At 48.3% G+C, this 21,849-nt stretch overlaps 1 protein-coding gene across 1 annotated transcript; it reads right to left on the bottom strand.

Annotated features, from left to right (window-relative positions):
- Positions 1 to 18,941: 18,941 nt before the first annotated feature.
- KCNE1 (potassium voltage-gated channel subfamily E regulatory subunit 1) lies at positions 18,942 to 19,331 on the bottom strand. The gene has a single exon (XM_028114031.2). The coding sequence runs from the start codon at positions 19,329 to 19,331 to the stop codon at positions 18,942 to 18,944; it is 390 nt and encodes a 129-aa protein (XP_027969832.2).
- Between the last annotated feature and the right edge of the window lie 2,518 nt (positions 19,332 to 21,849).

The raw sequence follows: 21,849 nt of genomic DNA, 5'->3' as shown, positions 1-21,849 counted from the left end.
GTGGTGCTTGCAGGGTGATAACTAAGGGGTACGGAGTTTCTTTCAGGGACGACATAAGGTTCAACAATTCATTGTGCGGTGCTGGTTCCACAACTCTTCTTTGGTGAACATATTAAAAGCCATTGAAGTGTACACTTTAAGTGGGTGAACTTTATGGGGTATGAATTCTGCTTCAATAATGTAACACAGGTTTACGAAGGAATACTGTGGAGCCGTGACCAAGAGATGCAGAAGTTCTTTGTGTGCTGATGTGTAGAGCTGCCCCACATGTGTGGTTCAATGAAAACAGGAAAGAAGACAACATGTTACCCTCCACGTAAGAGAGGAAGGGAGAGGGGCACCTGGCTCAGTCGGTTAAGCGTCCAACTCTTGGTCTCAGCTCAGGTCCTGATCTCAGGGTCGTGGGATAGAGCCCCGCGTTGGGCTCTGAGCTCAGCCTGGAGTCTGCTTGAGACTCTCTCTCTTCCTCTCCCTCTGCTCCTCCCCCTGCTCGAGCTCTCTCTCTCTCTCAAATAAATAAATAAAATCTTAAAAAAAAAAGAGTAGGGGGGAAATCACATAGCTCTAGTTTGCATGTATAGGCATTGGAAAGCTGCTTTAAGGATGCCGGAGAAAGTAAGAACAGGAGTTACTTGGAGAAGAGAATTCGGTAGATGGAGGGCAGCAGTGGGGGGAGAATTCTCACTGTATATTCTTTACGAATCCAAAGAAGTTTAACCATGTCTGTGTGTTCCCTATTCAATAACGACCACATCCATTCATTAAAGGCAAATCTCCATTCAAGCTGTATTTAGGCTCCTGCCGTCTCTCTGTCCGGGGATGGCCGGACCCACACTTCTCTGCCACACAGACAGGGATTTGTCACACTGACCAGCTGAGGTGAGAAGGGGCAGAAAGGAGGATGCCAGGTGACACAGAGCAAAGGGCAGAACAGGGTCAGCAGCCAGGGCTCTGGTCCCAGCTGTGCCCTTGCCTGTGACCCTAGGCAAGTCCCTCCCCAGCGTGGAGCCAGTTTCCTCCCCTGTAAGGCAGAGGAGGAGAGCAGGATCTGATCCCCTCTGGTCCCAGGAAGGCAGGAAGGAAGCCTGGGGAGGCGTGGGGAGGAGCAACTCCCGCTCCATGGAGGTAGCTGAAGGGGGGCGGTGCAGTGTGTCATCTGTGAGGTCAGAAGGTTTCAGCATTCAGCCCAGCAGGACAATGGCATGGGGTGTGGGGAGCAAGAAGCTCCAGAAAAATGGGAGGGGGACAAAGAGAGGTGGCCTTCAGTCTCATCCCCACCGTACAAGGGGCACTAAGGTGAAGGCATAGCTCTGCGCCAGGTGCTCTCGGCCTGGTTTCTGCCTCTCTAATCCTGGGACGCAGGGGTCTTATTCCCCCTTAAAGAGGGGGGACACTCTTTCAGGCTCGGAGAAGTGACTTGTCTTAGTGTCACACGGCTCCCAGATCCCAGAGCGGGGACGGCTGAAACCAAAGGCAGTCTCCTCTCACACCCTGAACGGCACCCGCAGGCTGGACCCAGGGTCCTACGAATTCTCCCAACCGCTCGCCCTCCAGCTTGAATGGCAGACTGTCCTTGCTGAGGCATATCCGTGACCTTGAAACCCTGCCTGTTGGCCAAAATGAAACTGTGATGGTAAAAGTCAGGATAACGCCTTCAGCTGAAGATAAGTAACGAAAGGTGGCGGGTGGCGGGAGGACTCTAGGGTGCCGGTCACACTCTGCCTCGCGGGTTTGGTCATAGAATTGTGCCCTCGCGCTGTGTTCGCTTTTCGGCATGCATATTTCACTTCGAGGTACACCTCACCCTGTTTCTTTCACGTGGAAAGCCCTCACAGACGACGGGAAAACGAAGTTTAAGGTTTATATAGAAAATACAAATGTTATTTTAGAAAAATAATTCTATATCCTGTCATGGCTATGGCCACATGGTACCATCTGATGAAAAGTGCCCTGCCTGGGGCTGGGAGGGGGATGAAGATCATGGTCCTGGGGACTGGGCAGCTGCCGGCCCGATGATGCAGTGTGGATGATGCTATTTGCCATTCCTGAATGCTTACATAACAGTGAAATGGAACAACGTGTGCCACCATGAGGGCCAAGAGTTTTCCTCCTATTTGTGTATGTCTCTTTAGACCTTCTGGTTCAGTCTAGACAAAGAGCAATCAAGCAAAGCCATTCACCTGGTAAATATTTCTCTGAGCTACAGTTCTGGGAGAAAGGGACCCCAATACCCTCTGGCTCCTCTGACATTAGAGACCAAACTCTTCCAGAGGATCATGGCTTGTCTCCCTCCCTCCCTTCTCTCCCTCTCCCTTTCTTTCTTCCTTCCTTTCTTTTTTTTTTCTTTCTTATCTCTCTTCTTTTCTCTACTAAAAAACCAGTCAGCTTAGAAGATGTCTAAATGGGGGGCCACGGTAGCAAGGATGTGGATTTGACCAGCCAGGAAAAGGAAAAAAAAAAAAAGGAAAAGCAACAAAGTGCCTTTGCATTTCAGGATGTCAGAATGGGCACTTAAAAAAAAAAAAAAGTCAGTAAACACATGCTCATAACCACACTTGACATTCTTTTGAAGGAATTTTTCCAGGGGAGGCAGAACTCGCCAACCAATTCTGACTCCTTGCAGTGCAAAAGGACATTAAAAATGACAGTTCGGGAGTCCTGCGGACAGCCGCAAAACTTCTTCCTTGCCCTGCGCCAGACAAAGGATGCTTGTAGGTTCTCCTGACCAGGAGCACAGATTCCAAATGTTTCTGCCTTTGCAGGGGGTACAAACTTCCAGAGACCATTTAAAAGATGTTTTGCATATTTTAAAAATCTTTAACATGTCATTCTTGCCTTTCCTTTAAAAAAAATTTTTTTTTAATTTACTTATTTTCGAGACAGAGAGAGAGCACTCACAGTGGGGAGGGGCAGAGAGAGTCTTAAGCCGACTCAGAGCTGAGCATGGAGTTCCAGGTGGGGATCAATCCCACGACCCTGAGATCCCCACCTGAGATGAAACCAAGAGCCAGTTGCTTAACCGACTGCCCCACCCAGGTGCCCCTTTCCTTTCCGTTTTAATGTCATTGTCTCCATCATTTAGGGACATTTAGTGTCACATCCTGTCTCCAGGGAGGTGCAGAGGGACACTCCTAGCCTTTGGAATTGGAGGTTCCAGGTTCTAGCTGGGGCTTTCTCACTTACTAACTGTGGGAATGTGGTCAAGTCACTTCCTCACCCCAAACCTTAGCTTTAAAACCAATAAATAATAATAAACTGTGATGACATGAACCACCCCACAAATCCAAGGTATTGTACCCAAGGTACAAATACAGTCACACCTCGTGTCTTCTCCCAACTAACTACCTGAGCTCCCAGTGCCTGGTTAGCAGGAAATCCTACATTTCTTTCCCTCTTAAGGCCTCCGGGTTGACCAGGACTGTCTGGGATTTGGTCCAGACTCGGTGGGGAGGGCAGCCCAGCGCAGAGGCCCAGCGCTTCAAAAATCCTCTGCTGCTGTTGCCTCCAGGTGCCACGGGGGGCCGCTGTTGAACACCGGCTTGGTGCAAAGTCTTCAAAGGCTTCAAGAGCGCGCCCAGGAGACAAAGCATTAGCTCTAGACACTTGGCCTGTTGCTCAGGCACAGCACAGTTAACAAGTGTCTGGAGTGGAAACAGACGAGTAGTGCTGAACGGAAGAAGCCCAGCTGCCATTTCCCACTGCAGTTCTGCCCCCTGCAGGCCTGAGCGAGAAGGGCCATCGAGTTATTAGCCTTAGAGTGGGCAGATTTTATGGTATGTAATTTATATCTCAACAAAGTTGCTTTAGATTTTAAACTGAGTACCTAATTCCAGATGTGTGGGTAAGAAATAACAAGATGAGCCTAAAGACAGCAGGGAGAAAAAAGATGAAAAGGGATAAGAGCAGAATTTAGAAACCAGAAAAACAATAATGCTCATAACACATCTAAGAGTTGGTTCCTTGAAGAATAAATAAATAAATAAAATGGAGAAACTATTATTTACCCTAACAAAGAAATAAAAGAAAAAGCACAAACACACCAAATAAGGATCGTGAATGGAATAACCATAGCTGTAGAGAAAATCAAAGAAATGATGCCCTTCTGCTCAATTCTGTGCAAATGAGTGGCTTTCTGGGAAAATATAAATAATCAAAACTGACCCCAAAAGAGATTTTTAAAATCAGAAAATGTCAGTTACCATAGAAGATGCTGAAAAACTTGCTAAGGAGTCATCCATCCAGGGGTGCCTGGGTGGCTCAGTTGGTTAAGTATCTGACTCTTGATTTCGACTCAGGTCATGATCTCAGCGTCATGAGATCGAGCCCCGTGATGGGCTCCATGCGGGGGGTGGAGCTGCTTGAGATTCTCTCTCTCCCTCTCCCCCTCCCCCTACTCCCCCCAACCTGTGTGCATGCTCTCTCTCAAAAAAAAAAAAAAAAAAAAAGAAAGAAAGAAAAGTCATCCACCCAGGGAAGCACCTGGCTCAGCTCAACAGGTGAATCCTACTAAACCTCTATTGATTAGAGAATACTGTTTTTAAACTGCTGTAGAGCCTGGAGAAAGAAAACAACTTCCAAGTTTTTCTGATGAAGCTAGCAGATCAATGATAACTTAACCCAACAAAACCACTGTGATAAAAGGAAACCACAGACCCACTTCACTTATGGAGACAGATGTAAATATTCTAAATACAATACTATCCAACAGATCCAACAGTGCATTAAAAGAATAAATGCGACAGACAAATGCAGTTGATGCCAGTTATGGAAGAGTTGTCCAGTACTAGGAAATCTATGGATGTGATTTGCCACATGTATAAGTCCAAAGAAGATGTGTTCATCTACACAGATGATAGGTATTTGTTAAATACCAATTTCACCCTGATTTTTAAAGTCTTGATAAATAAGAAGATAGCTAATTCTGTAAAATGCCAAATTAAATATACCTCAAGACAGAAATAAGACTTGTGCTTGATGGGGAGACAAAATCACCTGTCACCACCCCTGCCATTTAACATGGCGGAATTGTCTGACTCAGACAAGAGGTACAAAAACTGGAAAGGCGGGAGCAAAAATTACTATTGACTGTGTGGGTGGAAAAATGCAGAGAATCAATGACAAAACTATGAGCAACCGTAGAATAATTCAATAAGCTGAGTGGGTACAAAATAAATAGTAAAAAAAAAAAAAAAAACAATATCTGGGGATCTGTATTAACAGCACTTTGTAAATATAATTAAAGAAAAGATTCTACTTACAATAAGAACCCAAAATGGGGCACCTGGGTGGCTCAACCAGTTAAGCGTCTGACTCTTGATTTAGACTCAGGTTATGATCTCAAGGTCATAAAATCAAGCCCCTCATCGGGCTCTGTGCTCAGCATGGAATCTGCTTGAGATTCTCTCTCTCCCTCTCCCTCTGCTCCTCCCCCTGCTCGTGCTCTTTTTCTCTCAAATAAATAGAATCTTTAAAAAAAAGAATTAAGAACCAAAAAAGATAAAACACCTGAGAGTACAATAAATGTTTAAGAGTCATACACAAAGAAAATCTAAAAGAGATAAAAAGGAAGATTTGACTAAATGCAACAATTTCCTACACTTTGCTAGAAAGGCTCACTTGTGTAAAGATGACAAATTCTTCCCAAATAAATCTGTAGGTTTAGTATAATCCTAATGAAAACATCAACAGAGATTTTTATTTGGTTTTTGTTGTCATTCTGGTTTTGTTTTGTATTTCAGAACTACTCAAATGTCAAACAATCCCAGCCTACATTCCATTTGTTAATGATCTTACTCCTCTCTTTTCCTTTCCAGTAACCTATTTTATGCTTTTCAGACCCATCTTTTTTTTCTCTCAGTGCCAATGAACAGAATTCCGGCTTTGAGTCTTGAAAAAAAAATCACAGCAGAATTGCAGCAAAATCGAAGGGAGAAAGCAATCCTTTCCTGCCCCCCTGCAGCCGCAGAGAAGAGCAGACGGCATCCTGCATCATCGTCATCCATCGTTGCAGACGTTCTCCCAACAAAGGAGTAGGCAAGTCACCTGGTTTTCCAAGGTTGCTGCTCTACCCTGAGAAAGGCAACCTTAACTTCCCCAAAGGCTATGATGCCAACTGGTCGTCTTAATGAAGTTGGCTCTGACAGAAATATTTTAAAGAGATGCCTCTGTTTTTCCAAAGGTGAACTTTCCATTCACGAACTTTCTTTCTTTGGCTTCTCTCTTCCCTCACAGGAGGAATGAGATAAATAAATCTGTTAGATTTCTCATTTCAACAGACTTTGAGAGCCTGGCCTCATTCAAATTAACAGAGACAAGTTGAGTCAAAAATTTATATGGGAAATGGAACAAGCAGGAATAGCTAAGAAAATTCTGGGGTTGGGGGGAGGAGTAATGAAATATCCCTGCAAGCTGTTAAAATGTATTGTAAAGCGACAGAAATTAAAAGGGCTTCATTCCAGCATACAAACAAGCAGACAGATCAATGGAACGGAATGAAGTCCGAAAACAGACTCAAAAGCATTCAGGAAAATAATATTAAATAAAAAGGATGTTTCAAATTAGTGTAGAAAAGCTGGGTTATCTCATGAAGGCATGGGACAATTGCGGAGACATCTGGGAATGAGTAAAATTGGATCTCTGCTTTAATACTTTCACCAAAATAAATTCCAGATGGAGCTAAGTTATAATTTTTAAAAATACAGCTAAGAAAGTGCTAGCACAAACACGGGGGATTTATTTTTATAAACCCAGATTGTGGTAGTCTTTCCAAGCATGACACAGAAGTCAGAAATCACAAAAGATAAGATCAATAAAAACCAACTACATAAGAATTAAAATTTTCTTTGGGGCAAAAGCAAACTACTATTAGCAGAGTCAAGAGATGATAAACCAGGGGAAGCATTTGCATTTTTTAATATTCAAAGGATTTTAACATTAAGAAATAGGTCAACAACTCAACAGAAAGATGGTAAAAAGATATAAACAAGTAGTCACAAAGTAAAAGAAGTACAATCATCTTCTAAACAAAAAATGGGGCTTCTGCGTGGCTCAGTTGGTTAAGCATCTAACTCTTGATTTGGGCTCACGTCGTGATCTCAGGGTCATGATCTCAGGATGCTGAGATCAAGCCCTGCCTTGGCTCTGCACTGGGTGTGGAGCCTGCTTAAGATTCTGTCTCTCCCTCTGCCCCTCCTCCACCACCACCCTCCCACCCCACTCGTGAGCACGGGCTCTCTCTCGCACACTAAAAAAATTTAAAATAAAATGAAAATACGCTCATTCTCATTCATATGAATGCAAATTGAAATTATAAAGAGATCTCATTTACTCCAATAAATGAGGAAAGATCACCTGTGCGTTGAATTTACCCATAGTGCCACAGTTTACAAAGAGGTCAGAATGGTGTCTGACGTATAGTGACAGCTCATAGAAGTCAGTTATTAGTATCATTATAGGATCAATTGGCATCACTAAAATTTTATAACATACATCCCCTCTGATCACTCAGTCATCTTCTAGGAATTTGGGGGACTGAGCTGTGAGCAGATTTCCAGGATATATGTGCAAGCCTAGTCATCACCCCATTGTAACAATAAAAGACTGGGAAGTCATCTAAATGTCCATCCAGAGAGTTCTGGTTGAAGACAGCTTGGAGGGGCGCCCGGGTGGCTCAGTCGATTGGGTCTGACACTTGGTTACGGCTCAGGTCCTGATCTCAGGGTCTTAAGATCAGGCTCTGCCCTCAGCACAGAGTCTGCTTGTCCCTCTCCCTCTGTTCCTCCCCACTAACCCCCCCACCCCCGCCTCTCTCTCTCTCTTTCTCATTAAAAAAAAGCATGGAAATCCATTCAATGGGATCCTTATTGAAGCATTCAAGCATTCAAAGGAATGAGGTAAGATGTCCATGCACTAATGTGGAACAATCTTCAATATAGTGCTAAGTAGGAAAAAATAAGCATGAGGCAGATCAGCGTGTGTTGTATACCCTTTGTACATAAAAAGGTATATACACAGACTATCTCTGAAAGGAGACCGAAGAATCATTGTATTGCTTCTGAGCAGTATCCTTTTTGATGATTTGTGGGTCTGTTTGTTTTACCGTGTGCCCATTATCTATTAAAAAGACAAATCTATTTTTTTAAGAGTGAGGAGTTTGCAATAAACATATTAGCTCTTTGCAGGGAATCAGCCGTTTCTATGCCAGCATGTTTAAAATTCTTGCTTTCAAACATTTTTTAATCCAATCCTCTAAAGCTCCATTTGCATCTTCTTGTAGAAACGTTCCCCTGTGCGAGAGAAATAGCCTGCCTCACAATAGCATCAAATGAAGAGTGGAAACCGTATGTGCAGGCTGCCCGGACTTTAACCAAAAAAAGCCCTTTGAAATTCAGTAGTTCATTCTGCCTCTGATTCAGTGCCGCAGGTAATTACTGATTCAGTAATTCAGTGGACGCTGCCCCGATGCTCACCCGACTAGACCTCCTCTCTCCCACGGGTCCCGAGAGCCGCCTGAAGGCAGAGACTTTGGCACTCAGGGTTTCTTGCAGGGCAGGGCTCCGTGGTAGCCGAGGATGTTCTGCCCCCGCGTGGCAAGCGGCTGCTATGACAACCAGAAGCCGCTCCGGATGTTTCCCTGGGTATCCAGCCCAGGGGTTTTCCATGGAGGGCGCTGATAAGACAGCCGTGTTTCTGCGCGGGAGCTGGGCGTGTATTTTTTAGCACAGTAGTAAGATATGTTGATTTTAACAGACACAAAAGCACTAAAAAAAAAAAAAAATACGAAGTGCATTATTTTGGGCTTCATGATGGTTCCTGATTTTTTTTTAAATTCCAAATTCTGGTATTCTATGCTTAACAGACAAAACTCCTATGAAGATCCGTGGGGTGTGTTCAGCCGGGACCCGCCTCAGTTTGACTTCAGACAGTGCTCACGGCGCCTCGCACCTGCGACTCCTGTAGGGGCATGCTCCAGCCTGTGCGTCCACAGGGCCATATGTGGCCAACGTTACCAAGTTCGGCCACATAATCAGAATATTTAGGATGGTTCTAGAACAGGGGTCAGCACACATTTTTTTTTTCTTCCTTAAAGGGCCGATAGTCAATAATTTTGGATTTGTGATTCATATGATGTCCGTCACAGGCCTATAAAGACAGGTGGCAGGCCAGAGTTGGCCTGTTGGCCATCGTTGGCCAAACTCTGGTCTAGAATGTTCCTCCACGTCTTCGAAATCCAATGATACGCTACCTTGTTGGCAGTGTGATGTTTTGCGGTCGCTGTCCCAGAATTGAGTGCAATTCAGCAGGGGGACAAGTGGCTGCTCTTTGCTGAGTTAGCATGTCCATTTCGAGTGTGTCCCAAGGTCAATATGTCCAGACATCTGGTGACTGAGTAAAGGTATAACCGTTTGTGAGCTGGGGAGAAGACACCTTGAATACCTCAGTGCTGAAGATGGCCCCAACGGAGCGCCTGGGTGGCTCAGTTGGTTAAGCGACTGCCTTCTGCTCAGGTCATGATCCTGGAGTCCTGGGATGGAGTCCCGCATCGGGCTCCCTGCTCAGCAGGGAGTCTGCTTCTCCCTCTGACCCTCCCCCTCTCATGCTCTCTATCTCTCATTCTCTCTCTCAAGTAAATAAAATTAAAAAAAAAAAAGATTCTATGAAGATGGCCCCAACGTCTTTGATTTAAGAAGTCGGCTCCAAAACTATAGTCATCAAATGTGTTCATCCTCATCTGGCTGCATCAAAACACAACTGCTTCAATTTTCCCTAAGATCCTGTGAACACACGTGCACAAAGAAAATACATCTTTGGCCTCGTTTCCTTCATGACTCCGTCAACCTTAAAAATAAAACTCGACTCATTTTACCAGCAAAACATGGGTTTATTCAGGAATAACAGAGAACTGCAATGTAAGACAAGCCAACTTCCGCAAAACCATAGGCAAGTCTGGAAAACAAAGGAGAGAAGTCTTTTATGGAGGTAAAAGGGGTTTGGGAGGGGTCGTTGTAAACACAAAGTCCTTGGGGGAAAATTGCAAGGTGGAAGTGTAGTGGCTTCTCATTGGCTGGGCTGTGACTGTCTGTTATTGGCTGAGCTGTGACTGTCTCTCATTGGCTGGGCTATGACTGTCCCTCATTGGCTGAGCTTGACTGTCTCTCATTGGCTGGGTTATGACTGTCCCTCATTGGCTGGGCTGTGATTGTCTCTCATTGGCTGCACTGTTGCTGGAGGAGGAGACAAAAGTCTTTCTTCCTGCTGTTGGGGTAGTAAAGTATACGCTTCGTGTTGGGAATGCCAAGTATGTGTCTTCCGGTTGGTTGGCTGTTGACCCTAAGTGGTACGGCAAGCTAGTTCCCCTACCTGCCTCCAGACTCCATTCTAAATGAGGTTTCTGTTTCTTAGTTTTGCCAGCTCTATGTGGGCCTTGCTTTTTCCCTTTGACTTGACCACATGATGATGCCTTTCCTTTTCTCTCCTAAGGCAGGGCCAGCCCTTGAGTGCCTGACTCAGCAGCTCCCTGAATTCACGAATTCTTGACTGGGCCGCCTTCAGTCTTGCCAGCTGTTGGGGACTTCCTTAATAGCTGAAGCTTTGTGGAGTGTTTCTTTTCTTTTTTTGCCCCACTATCAGAAAAGCCACTCTTTATTTTATTTTATTAAAAAATTTATTTATTTTAGAGAGAGAGAGCATGGACAAGCAAGCAGAGGGAGAGGGGAAGCAGACCCCCTACTGAGTGTGGAGCCTGACGAGGGGGCTTGATCTTAGGACCCTGAGATCATGACCTGAGTGGAACTCAAGGGTCGGATGCTTAAGCAGCTGAGTCACCCAGGTGCCCCCAGGAAAGGCCACCCTTTAAAGTAAAACAGGCAGGAAGCATCAATCTAGTGTGTGCACAGCATGTACCCTTTAAAGGCAGCATCCAGCCTGTAAGGACTAGCTCCCATGGGTGCGTTTACACTTCAATACTAAATAAACAGTCTTGCTTCCAAGTCCCTGCTCAGCTAGCAGTGTAGGATTTACAGGGCAATCCCTTACACGGCAGTAAAAGGGTAACAAGACCCCCACCTTTTCCTGTTCTCCTGTTGCAGACTGCTCCATGCAGTTAGGATCTCCAGTTCCCTTTTTTGTCTCTTCAGTTTTTTCACATCTGTTTCTTCATATTCACATCGAACTCTTCATATTAATTTCTCTGTGAAAACAAATAGGCTTCTGTTTTCCTGAGCAGACCCTGACTGATAGCTACAAAGTAAGTGATAAGGCACGTCTGCTGAGGGATGAGAATATGCAGTGGCAATGTCACTTGAGAAAAATCACAGTTGGCCTTATAGTAGCAACTTTGATTTGGTGAGAACGAGTAACACTGACCGAGTATTCTGCACTCATTCTGGGCCAGGCACTTTCTAAACTCTTGGCCTAGAATCACAGTAGTGGATTGAATGGAATTCATGTCCACACAGAATCTCAAAATGGGCACTCATTTAGAAATAGGGCCATGGCAGATGTAATTAAAGTAAGGATCTACATGAGATCACCCTGGATTAGGATGATGTCTTCAATCCAAGGACTCGTGTCTTTGGAAGAAGAGGAAAAATACACACACAGCGGAGAAGACCAAGTGAAGCCAGACCAAGTGAGGCGGCCATTAGCCAAGGAAAGCCTGGGGTCATTTGAGGCTAGAATAGACAGGAAGGACCCTCCCCCACACACACCCTGCCGAGCCTTCAGAGGAAGTGAGTACGGCCCTGCTGACACCTAGATTTTAGATTTCTAGCCTCCAGAACTGTGAGAGAATAAATTTCTATCATTTCAAGTCACCAATTTTGTGGGAACTTGTTACGATAGCCTTAGAAGATTAATATAATCACTGAATTCTCATAGACAAGCTATGTTTCAAAAGCAGCCTAGAAACCCTAGGTTCTTTCCTATGGATCTCCTGGGTTTTCCAGAAAGCAGGCACGTTCTCCATTCTCCATGCTGTTTTAAGGCCGTTTGCTGCTCTGTTACCTCAGAGCCACCTCCGTCCTCCTGGGGGGAGCCCAGCTCACCTCCTGCACACCCTCCCACCACTTCTTATCTTTGAAACTAAGTCCACACTCAGTGGCAGGTGTGGAAGTTATCAAGGAAATGAGAGTCAACAGCTCTACAAGCCCAGACAGTGTCCTTGGAGCCAGTTGGCAAAAGGCGCTCCTTCCTTCAGCAGCCACGGTCCTACTCCAGAGCCCAGAACTTGGCTAGAGGAGCAGGGGCTGGATGTGGCCTTCACCTGCCCCCATGGCCCAGCACCCGACTCGGTGCATCTCCTGCCTAGACGTCCCCAGCGGTGGTGCAAGGCCTAAAATTACAGCCCATTATTATGTGCTGCCTTGATATGTGGAGGAATCGGAGGGCTGTGAAGGGTCTAATGGCAGCTTCCCCTCCCCCACGCCACTCCTGTGGAGAAGGTCCCCCAGCCAAACACCTCTTCTTGTCACCCAGAAGCTCTTTGCCCGCAGACCCCTGAGTAGTGGGTTCTAGGTCCCTCCCAGCTCGTGGAATTATTCAGACAAGCCCATCACACCCTCCCATGGGAACCGGGCCACCTCACTCTCTTGGTACTACGAAGCCTGCCTGTCAGAGCCCTGCCTGTTCACTCTGTTCCTGATTGTGACTCTCGTGTGGCCCCTCCGTGGCGTGTGGTGTCCCCCCTCCCTCTGGCTGTCAGTATATGAGACTAACAGCCTGCTGTTGGTCTCATCTGTCCAGGGTTGGGTGTGGTGTGTTCACCATCCCCATAACCCTGGGGCAGGAATCCCTCCCTCACCGCTGGGGTGAGGAGGAGGTGAAAAATGTCAGGCGCTGGGAGGTTGCCTGTGTAGAGACCTTTCTCCACGCAGAGCATAAGGGGTCATAGGCCTGGAAGTGAAAGGGGTTTAGGTCTAAATGAGAGACCATTTTCCAAAACTGGAAAGGATGATAAAGAGTCGTTTCTGGAAATGGGGAGGGGGTGAGCAGATTCCAGGACAAAGGAAAGGGTCCTAGTGACTTCCCCAGAATTCGGAGGCCTCAGGGCCCCTGCCCAGAGAAGACACTTCCTAGGGACTGCTTCTCTCTTTTCAGGCTTTCATCTTCCTGTTTCATAATGGTGCCCACGGTGAGCCCTGTCTCGCGGAACTTGACAAGTGAAAAGAAGTTTAGGGCGCCTGGGTGCCTCAGCTGGTTAAGCGACTGCCTTCGGCTCAGGTCATGATCCTGGAGTCCCGGGATCGAGTCCCGCATCGGGCTCCCTGCTTGGCGGGGAGTCTGCTTCTCCCTCTGATCTCCCCCTCTCATGCTCTCTCTCTATCTCATTCTATCTCTCAAATAAATAAAATCATTAAAATAAATAAATAAAATCTTTAAAAAAAAAAAAAGAAAGAAAGAAAGAAAAGAAGTTTAGCCTCTGAGCACCTGGCCCGGGCTCAAGCAGAGCATCACTTGACCTCAGGTGCTCAGGGCTCTCCGCGCATTGGGACATATCCTCAACGTGACCGCCAGGGGGCAGCCGCGCCCGCGGTGCCTTCACATGCGGAGCCCGGCCAACAACACCCAGTATTTTTAGTATATGTGCTGCCGAAGCGAGCACAACACCCAGTATTTTTAGAAATCTCGATACCTGGCACCAGCTCTGCTGACGTCAAATAGACACACCAGTGCACCTGAGGGGCCAATTACTCTCAATCTCCAGACTCCCTTTTTCCGTATTTAGATTTTTATGTATCCAGCCAGTCGGCTTACTTAAAGAATTTGCCACCCCTTATCAATCCTTTCACAGCTTCCTGTACATTTCTTTTGTCTGCCAGTCCTTGCAGCCTTCGGTTATCTCTCTTAGTCTGATTTAGTATTTACATTTCATTTGTGCCCACAGAGACGTCATCTGCTGATGTGGATTTAATAGGGTGTAGTCTCCAGTGAGCCACGCACATTAGCAGTACTCAGCGCGGCCTTGCCTGGGAGTTTAAGGGTTATGGAATCCACAGCAATGTTCTCTGCCTGTCCGCTCATTTCTAACTCTTGGCTATGACTGCTATTGGATTCTGGCAGCATCCTGAAGGGGAAGGGAGTGATGAAGTTAGGGGCCAGTGCAAAGGCAATAGTTCAAACCATATTCTCATATTTTGCAGTTTGCCTTCCTTGTGGCTTGGTTCGCTCTTTAAAAAAAAATTATTTATTTTTTTAAGAGAGAGAGAGCACAAGCTGAGGGGAGAGGGGCAGAGGGAGAGGGACAAGTAGACTCAGTGCTGAGCAGGGAGCCGGACGCGGGGCTCGATCCCAGGACCCTGGGATCATGAACTGAGCCCAAGGCAATGCTTAACTGACTAAGCCACCCAGGCACCCCCTGCCCCAACTTTTTGTTTAATGACTTGGCCGATCGATACACTGGTCTACCTTATGTCTTTCTAAGCAGATCTCTGGGTATAGAGAGGAGATGATATTAGGATCCTTTCTGAGGGCGCCTGGGTGGCTCAGTCGGTTGAGCGACTGCTTTCGGCTCAGGTCATGATCCTGGAGTCCCAGGATCGAGTCCCGCATCGGGCTCCCTGCTCAGCGGGGAGTCTGCTTCTCCCTCTGACCCTCTTCCCTCTCGTGCTCTCTATCTCTCATTCTCTCTCTCTCTCAAATAAATAAATAAAATCTTTAAAAAAAAAAGGATCCTTTCTGAGTGTAAATTGTCTGATGTTTTTAAATGATATCCTATAAAAAATGCTTAGGTGGACTTAGTGTGTGCAAACGAATAAAATCAGTAAATTCAGTCTCCACCCTCTCCTGCAAGTGTTCACTAAGTCCTTGCTCCTGTGGTGGCTAAGGGCGATTCCCTTTCCCACCGCAAGGCTTCTAGGAGCCCTTGGCCTGTTAAAGCGGCTGCAGGAGGGCAGAGGGCCAGGGTCCAAAGTCAAGGAAGCAGCACTCCTGCGGGCGTCCTCCTTTAAGCAACCAATGACCTTGGGTGTGTCCTTGAACCTCCGGGAGGTGTATTTAAACTTGGAGCTAACTCTTCAGGGACCACTGTCCACTGAATTGCACACGGCCTGTCTACACTGGAGAAGTTCTAACGCTTACTTGCCCAGCCAGGCCGGGTGGCTCCAGGAGACGCAGAGGTGGAAATGACATTCCTCGTCTGGCTAATTCACTGCGGTCCCCGCTCAGCCCTCAGTCTCTTAAGAGGCTCTGAAGCCTGATTTGTCTGCATGTAGAGTGGGTCCACCTCTCCAGGGTGGACCCTCACAACTGGTCCCAAGAGTCTGAGGAGCAGAATCGGGGTTGTAAGGTACTCTTGCAGGGTGACAGGGTGAGGGGACTGAATGTGAGAGTCTGATGAAGGGAGACAGCCTGAGGCAGAGCCTCATCATGGGGCTGGGATGCAGGGTTTGGTGGCCAGGGGACCACACTGTGGGGAGTGCTGCCAGTGAATCCCGCTGGCGAGGCAGCTGCCTGTCAGATGGCCGGACCCCTCCCCCACACTGCTCTCTATCAAGTGTGACCTGGGGCTGAGGGTGGCTCTTCTGTCCCTCAAAGCCAAGCTTGTAAATCAGTGGTCTCTGGATAGAATTCAACTCAAGGTCATTTTTCGTTTGGCTTACGCATTTTTTTTTAAAAATGGAATTAGGTGCCAACATTTCAAAATCAAGAGATTTCAAAGAAATATCTGTATTTCCAGCTTCTCTTAAAACCCCGCAGGTCCATTAAGACTGCGTCTGCATTCCCAGACGGCTCCCTTCGCTCCCTCTGCTTTCTATCTGTAGACATCAGGGGGTTGACGGCAGAGTTTAACTACCAGAGGCGATCTTATTTCCTTGTTCCTGAGCCCCTGGGGCTGCTGCACCAGAGCCTCCCCAGAGCCCACCTCCATTTCTAAAAGTGTCCTAATGATTTGAAGAAAACGCACGCCACAGATCATGATGAAAGACTTTGATTTTTAAAAAGAACTTAATTCCTCCAAGGCATGTTGTCCTATCCGGGGAACACATAAAATATTGCATACAAAATGTTGAGATTCCGTTTCTCAAGAGCTCAGGACAGTACCTGGACACACCAAGTGCTCTGTGCATGTTGAACCAAATTTAATGTGTGGTCACAGGCATCTGAAAATGTGTGGCTTATAAAAGCTTTGAGGGGTGCAGCGGGGAAGGTGCTGGATCCCTGGTCTCTTGAGGACTGGGAGGACTACAGATCACGGGACCTCCCTCTGCCTTTAAGGTCCCAGGAACCCCAGTGGGGGTAAGCGCCAGCTAGCTGCTGGGCCTGGGGTCCCAGCCGCTGTGCCCGCCCTGACTCACATCCGCGGGTCGCGTGCGCACCAGGTCCCCCTCCAAACCTGCGCTCCTGGCCCGCCTGCCTTCCCCGTGGGCAATGTGTATCTGTTGGAAGCAGAGAGCTCACACAGGGTCCATGAGGAGCAAGCAGGTGTGAGAGGGTTTCCATGAGCCCCTGAGATGCTGGGCAAAATGTGTCCATGTGCATTTTTCAGGTACAGGGAATCATAGCTTTCATTAGATTTTCAAAAGCTTCTGACCCAAAGAAGCACTCATCACGGGGACATAGTCCTCCATGCCAGAGGTGCCCTAACCCCTGCCTCCGAGCTCGCCTGCAGGCACCATGGGCTAGCCCACGAAGCAAGGGCTACAGTCAGCTGGGCGCCATTCGTGCACTGAGGACGGCCAACAATGCTTATGTGTTGTTTTCATTTATACTATATGCAGGTTTCCAACAATTAATGTTTTACTTAAATATTCCACCCTTTTCAGGAATGGGCAAGCAAGCAGGATGTCCCAGAGCGCTAATGCAGCCCCTGGAGAAGCATGCTGAAACCAAGGTGCGTGTTCTCTGAGATTCTCGAAGGTCAGGGAACACTAAGGGGGTTTTCTTCTACCACCCTGAGCAACGGCCCCAGCACCACACACCTCCACCCTAATCCCTTCCCCTCTCCCATCTGTGAGGGAAAATTCCCAGAGAATCTTCTGTCCAGTGAGGAGAGTGGAGGGGAAAGCTGCTGTCCCGGGGGGTGGGGGGTGGGGGGAAGGGGGACACTGCCCGAGTTTCCTGTGGCTGACTTAACAGAACCCAAATAAAACATTACAAACTCCTTGTCGCAGAGTTCTGGAGTCCAGAAGTCTGAAATCATGGTGTGGTAGGGCCACGTTCCTGTGAAGCCTGTACGGGAGAGCCCCTCCGTGCCTCTCCTGGTCTGGTGTGTCTGTCAGTCCTTGGCCATCCTTGGCTCATGCATGGGTCACTCCAGTCTCTCCCTGTCTTCATGAGTTCTCCCCACGTGCCCATGACCTGACTTCCCACGTCCTATAAGAACATCAGTCATATTGGATGTAGACCCACCCCAGTGACCTCATCTTCACCCGATGACATCTACAAAGACCCGCGTTCCAAGTACAGTTACATTCATAGGTACCAAGGTTAGGACTGGAACATGTCTTCTGGGGGGGACACAATTCAACCACAACGGGCTCGTCGCCTCGAGAGGCCCTGTGCCCTTGATCCCATGTGTTGTCACTTACCCAGACCCACTCCTTCCCCTGGGTTCTGAGGTGGGCGGTGCACCCCACCCTCCCCCTGGTGCATGTTCTGAAGTGGAAACTTTTTATCCGGCATCTCAGTCCTGTAGGAAATGAGCTATTTTGAGATTGACATGTGTGAATAGGAAGTGTGTGTGCGTGTGTGTGCTTCTCTGTGTGTGCGTGTGTGTACTGTGTGTGTGTGCTTGTGTGCATGTGTGTATCTGTGGGTGTGTGTGCTTCTCTGTGTGTGCGTGTGTGTATCTGTCGGTGTGAGTGCTTCTCTGTGTGTGCGTGTGTGTATCTGTCGGTGTGTGTGCTTCTCTGTGTGTATGTGTGTATCTGTGTGTGTGCTTCTCTGTGTGTGCATGTGTGTATCTGTGGGTGTGTGTGCTTCTGTGTGTGTACATGTGTGTATCTGTGGGTGTGAGTGCTTCTCTGTGTGTGTGTGTATCTGTGGGTGTGAGTGCTTCTCTGTGTGTGCGTGTATCTGTGGGTGTGAGTGCTTCTCTGTGTGTGCGTGTGTGTATCTGTGGGTGTGAGTGCTTCTCTGTGTGTGCGTGTGTGTATCTGTGGGTGTGAGTGCTTCTCTGTGTGTGCGTGTGTGTATCTGTGGGTGTGAGTGCTTCTCTGTGTGTGCGTGTGTATATCTGTGGGTGTGTGTGCTTCTCTGTGTGTGCGTGTGTGTATCTGTGGGTGTGAGTGTGGGTGTGTTTGGAGGGGGTCCGTGTGAAGGGTAGATGTAAGGGAGAGGCAGGAGGCAGGGAGGAAGATAGGATGGGGGCATGCTTGTGACAAATATGGGAATAGTATGCCTCTGGTCTCAGTCCTGTAAAATAAGACATTAAGTTAGGATAGTGACTCTGTTATTTTGACAGGAACCAAAATATCAGGGGCCCAGGGAAGATCAGAGTGTTTCTTTCCCACAATGCCTGAGCTGGTGGGTGAGCAGGAAGGCAGAGAGACCCTGTCCCATGACATTGCCTAGACTCTTGATGTTCTGCCTTCTGTGAGGATGCTGTCCTTTTCCAGAGGCAAGGCTGGCTCACTACCGCATCCCTGTCCCAGCCACTGGGAAGTGGGGGCAAAGGCAAATGGAGGGCCCACCCTTTCCTTCTCAAGAATCGCTCCCACTTCTACATGGCCTTGCTAGCTGCAAGGGAGTCTGGGAAACAGAGCTGCTAAAATCAACAAGGCAGGCACAGGTCCTGAGAGAAGGAATCATCAGATTCTTGTAAGAACGTCTGGCAGTCATCAGAGACGGAATGTGATTATAGAGAGGGTTATGAAGCCACCCCTCACCCCTTACGATTGCAAAAAACCCCAATAACATCCCTAATCATAAAGAATACAAAAGGCACATGATGGGAAAAATCAGATCACCAGGTAGGATTGGCCCAGTTTTAACCAATCGTGGGGTCATGACAAAGGTTTTATCTCGGGAAGGTGTGTGTGGGGTCGTTCCACTGCCAACTGGTTTTCAATGACGTAACCCGCCTTGTAGGTCTCCAGAACCCGGGCCTGGAAGTATGCCTTGCCCTTCTCCTGCCAGGAGTCAGACTCGATGTACACGTTGAATGGGTCATGGGAGTGCTCCAGCTTCTTGGAGCGGATGTAACTCAGCATGATGCCCAGGGTGAAGAAGCCGAAGAAGCCGAGCACCATGAGGATGTAGAGTGCCGCCAGCTGGCCATCATCACTGCGGGGTGACCTGCGGGCCAGGCCAGATGTGTTGCCACCCTGCACCACCGTCCCCTGCCACAGTGCGGTCAGAAAGGGCGTCGGCACCGTCGTGTTGGACGGAATCATCCCGGGCTTCAAATTTCCACCGCTGGAGCTTGAACTGGCCGAGAAAACTTTCTGAAAGAGAAGTGCAATCTGAAATCAGAAAGTGTGTCCTGGCCCAAACCCACACAGAGGCACATGCTCTCCTGTTTTGTGAAATCTTGGGGGAGAGGGGCGCCTGGACATATACCCACTGCGTCCCTGGCGTGTGCCACCTTGAATCTGCACAGCGCCTCTCTTGATTGATCAGTAAATCAATTGATTCCCTCTTCTTTCTTTCTTTCTTTCTTTTTTTTTTTAAGATTTTATTTCTTTAGTTTTCAGAGAGAGCACAAACGGGGGAGCAGCAGAAGCAGAGGGAGAAGCAGGCTCCCTGCTGAGCAGGGAGCCCGATGCAGGCCTCGATCCCAGGACCCTGAGATCATGACCTGAGCCGAAGGCAGACTCCCAACCCACAGAGCCACCCAGGTGCCCCGATTCCCTCTTATTTCCACTCACCACTCCCACTGCCTACCTCCATAGGCAACCCCCACAATGAGTTCCTCTAATATATACCCTGGGTTTTGTGTGTGTGTGTGTGTGTGTGTGTGTGTGTTACTTTATATGCTATGCGCCGAATTTTGTCCCCCAGTTCACATCTGGAAGCCCTAACCCCCAGTGGGACTGCACCTGGAGATAGGGTCTTCAGGAAGTAATTAAAGTTACAGGAGGCTATAGGGTGGGGCCCTAACCTGCTAGGACCATGGCCTTATAATAAGAGAGAGAAATCTCTCTCTCCTACGCAATGACGCTATGAGAAGGCAACACCTGCAAGCCAGGAAGAGAGCTCTCTCCAGGAGTCAAACCTTCCAGAACCTTGATCTTGGACTTACAGCTCCCAAACTGTGAAAAAATAGACGTCTGTTGTGTAAGCCCCAGGCTGTGGGATTTTGTCATGGTGGCCCAAGCTAAGACGCGTTAAGTGGTGCTGGGTTACGTTTCTGCCTCTCTTTCCTATTCCTCTATCCACTGTGGTTTTATGGCCTTTGGGCTCGAAAGGACCAGTGTTCCAGTTTGTACTATGTTTGTCCCCTCCCTGTCCCCTGTCCTCTGCTGAGTGGCTGGCACGGGCCATTTCACTCTGGATGACACTGTCCCTGAAAACCCAGAGAACAGGCCTGGGAACTGTGAGAGCTGTTTCCAGGAAACTCTGGAATTCTGTCAGAGGGTTCATGAGTCCTGACACCCCACCTCATGGTCACTGATAAGCTCAACAGGTTTCATTTGTATCTTTGAGAAAATGCTGGCTTCTACCCCCCCCCCCAGGTCCTGCTGGGAGACAAAATATCCAGAGCCAAACAGATGAGGCCACCCTTGAAACTCGACCCACAAGGGGCTACCGAGGGCTGACCAGACTCCGAGGGCCTCACTCATTTCTCAGTTGTGTGTAACATTCACTTGAGGCACCCTGGGGTGGCCGTTGAAACTAAGGGTGACAGTTTGGAACCATAGTTTCTGGCCAGAAACCCTGTGGCAAGAGAAATTCCAATGTACATGGGGCAGGGAGGTGCTCAGCCTCTCCCAGCTAGGATGGGGGCTGTGACATCACACACTGTCTTGCTAGGACAAATGTCAATCTAGAGCTACTTTTTAGAATTGGCTTAATTTTGAAACTTCTGAACGCAGCCCTGGGCAAGATGCTTGGCACCTGCCCTAGGCCCCTTTCCCTCTACTCATCCCAGGGATGTTGGTGCACCCCAGAATTCCTTCGTTGGCCCTCCTTTCTTCTCACTCTGCCCTCTCCCTGTGTGGCTGCACCTGTCCCTTCGGGTTCACCCACATGGCCATGACCCCAGGTACTCTTCTGAGCTCCAGAGCTGGGTGCCCCATGACCTGCCAAGGATTCATGTACCTTCAGCCATCCCCAGGCCCCTCCACCTCAGCCCCCACCCCTCCTGCTCCATGCCTCAGTGAGCGGGGAGGCCATGTACCCACCCACCACAAAACCTGCGGTCCCCACTGCAAATCCCAATAGGTCAGTCCCCAGCTCAGAGGCCCCCCCAGGTTCCTCCCTACCTTCGGGGTGAAACACCCTGTCTTCAGCATGGATGTGGGCCTAGATGCAAGGGCCACCTGCCTCCCTCTCTTGCTCTACTGTTGTCGCTTGCCCAGACCCCATGCTTGCCAAGCCCTGTACACATCACCATCTCTTTCCACATCTCCAGCAGAGGCAGGCCCTCCTTCTTGGCCCACGGAACCAGGAAGTGGTACCTCCTCATGCTTTAATCCAGTTCAGCCTTCTCTGATGCTGGGGCTGGCTGAGTACCAACATGAATGCCCATGAAGTCCGCTGTGCTCCCCGCTGACTTCACCACGGCCATCATCCCTGTCCCCCACCCTGTCCCACCTCAGTTTCCCTAGCCTGGCGCCTGGCACACAGCAGCTCAGGAGCCGTCCATGAACTTCTTAATACTTCTTGACGGTGTAATACCTGATTCTTCACAACCCGAGTACCTAATTAACAGAGGCCCCCACTGTCTCCCTCTGAGAGCCACAGGCTCAG

The sequence above is a fragment of the Eumetopias jubatus genome, unplaced genomic scaffold (genome assembly GCF_037043125.1).
Source record: "Eumetopias jubatus isolate StellerSeaLion01/CBP00866 unplaced genomic scaffold, mEumJub1_p1.0 scaffold_1, whole genome shotgun sequence".
Taxonomy (NCBI): domain Eukaryota; kingdom Metazoa; phylum Chordata; class Mammalia; order Carnivora; family Otariidae; genus Eumetopias; species Eumetopias jubatus.
The sequence above is the reverse complement of the archived record's forward strand: the minus strand, read 5'-3'. Positions and strand labels throughout refer to the sequence as shown.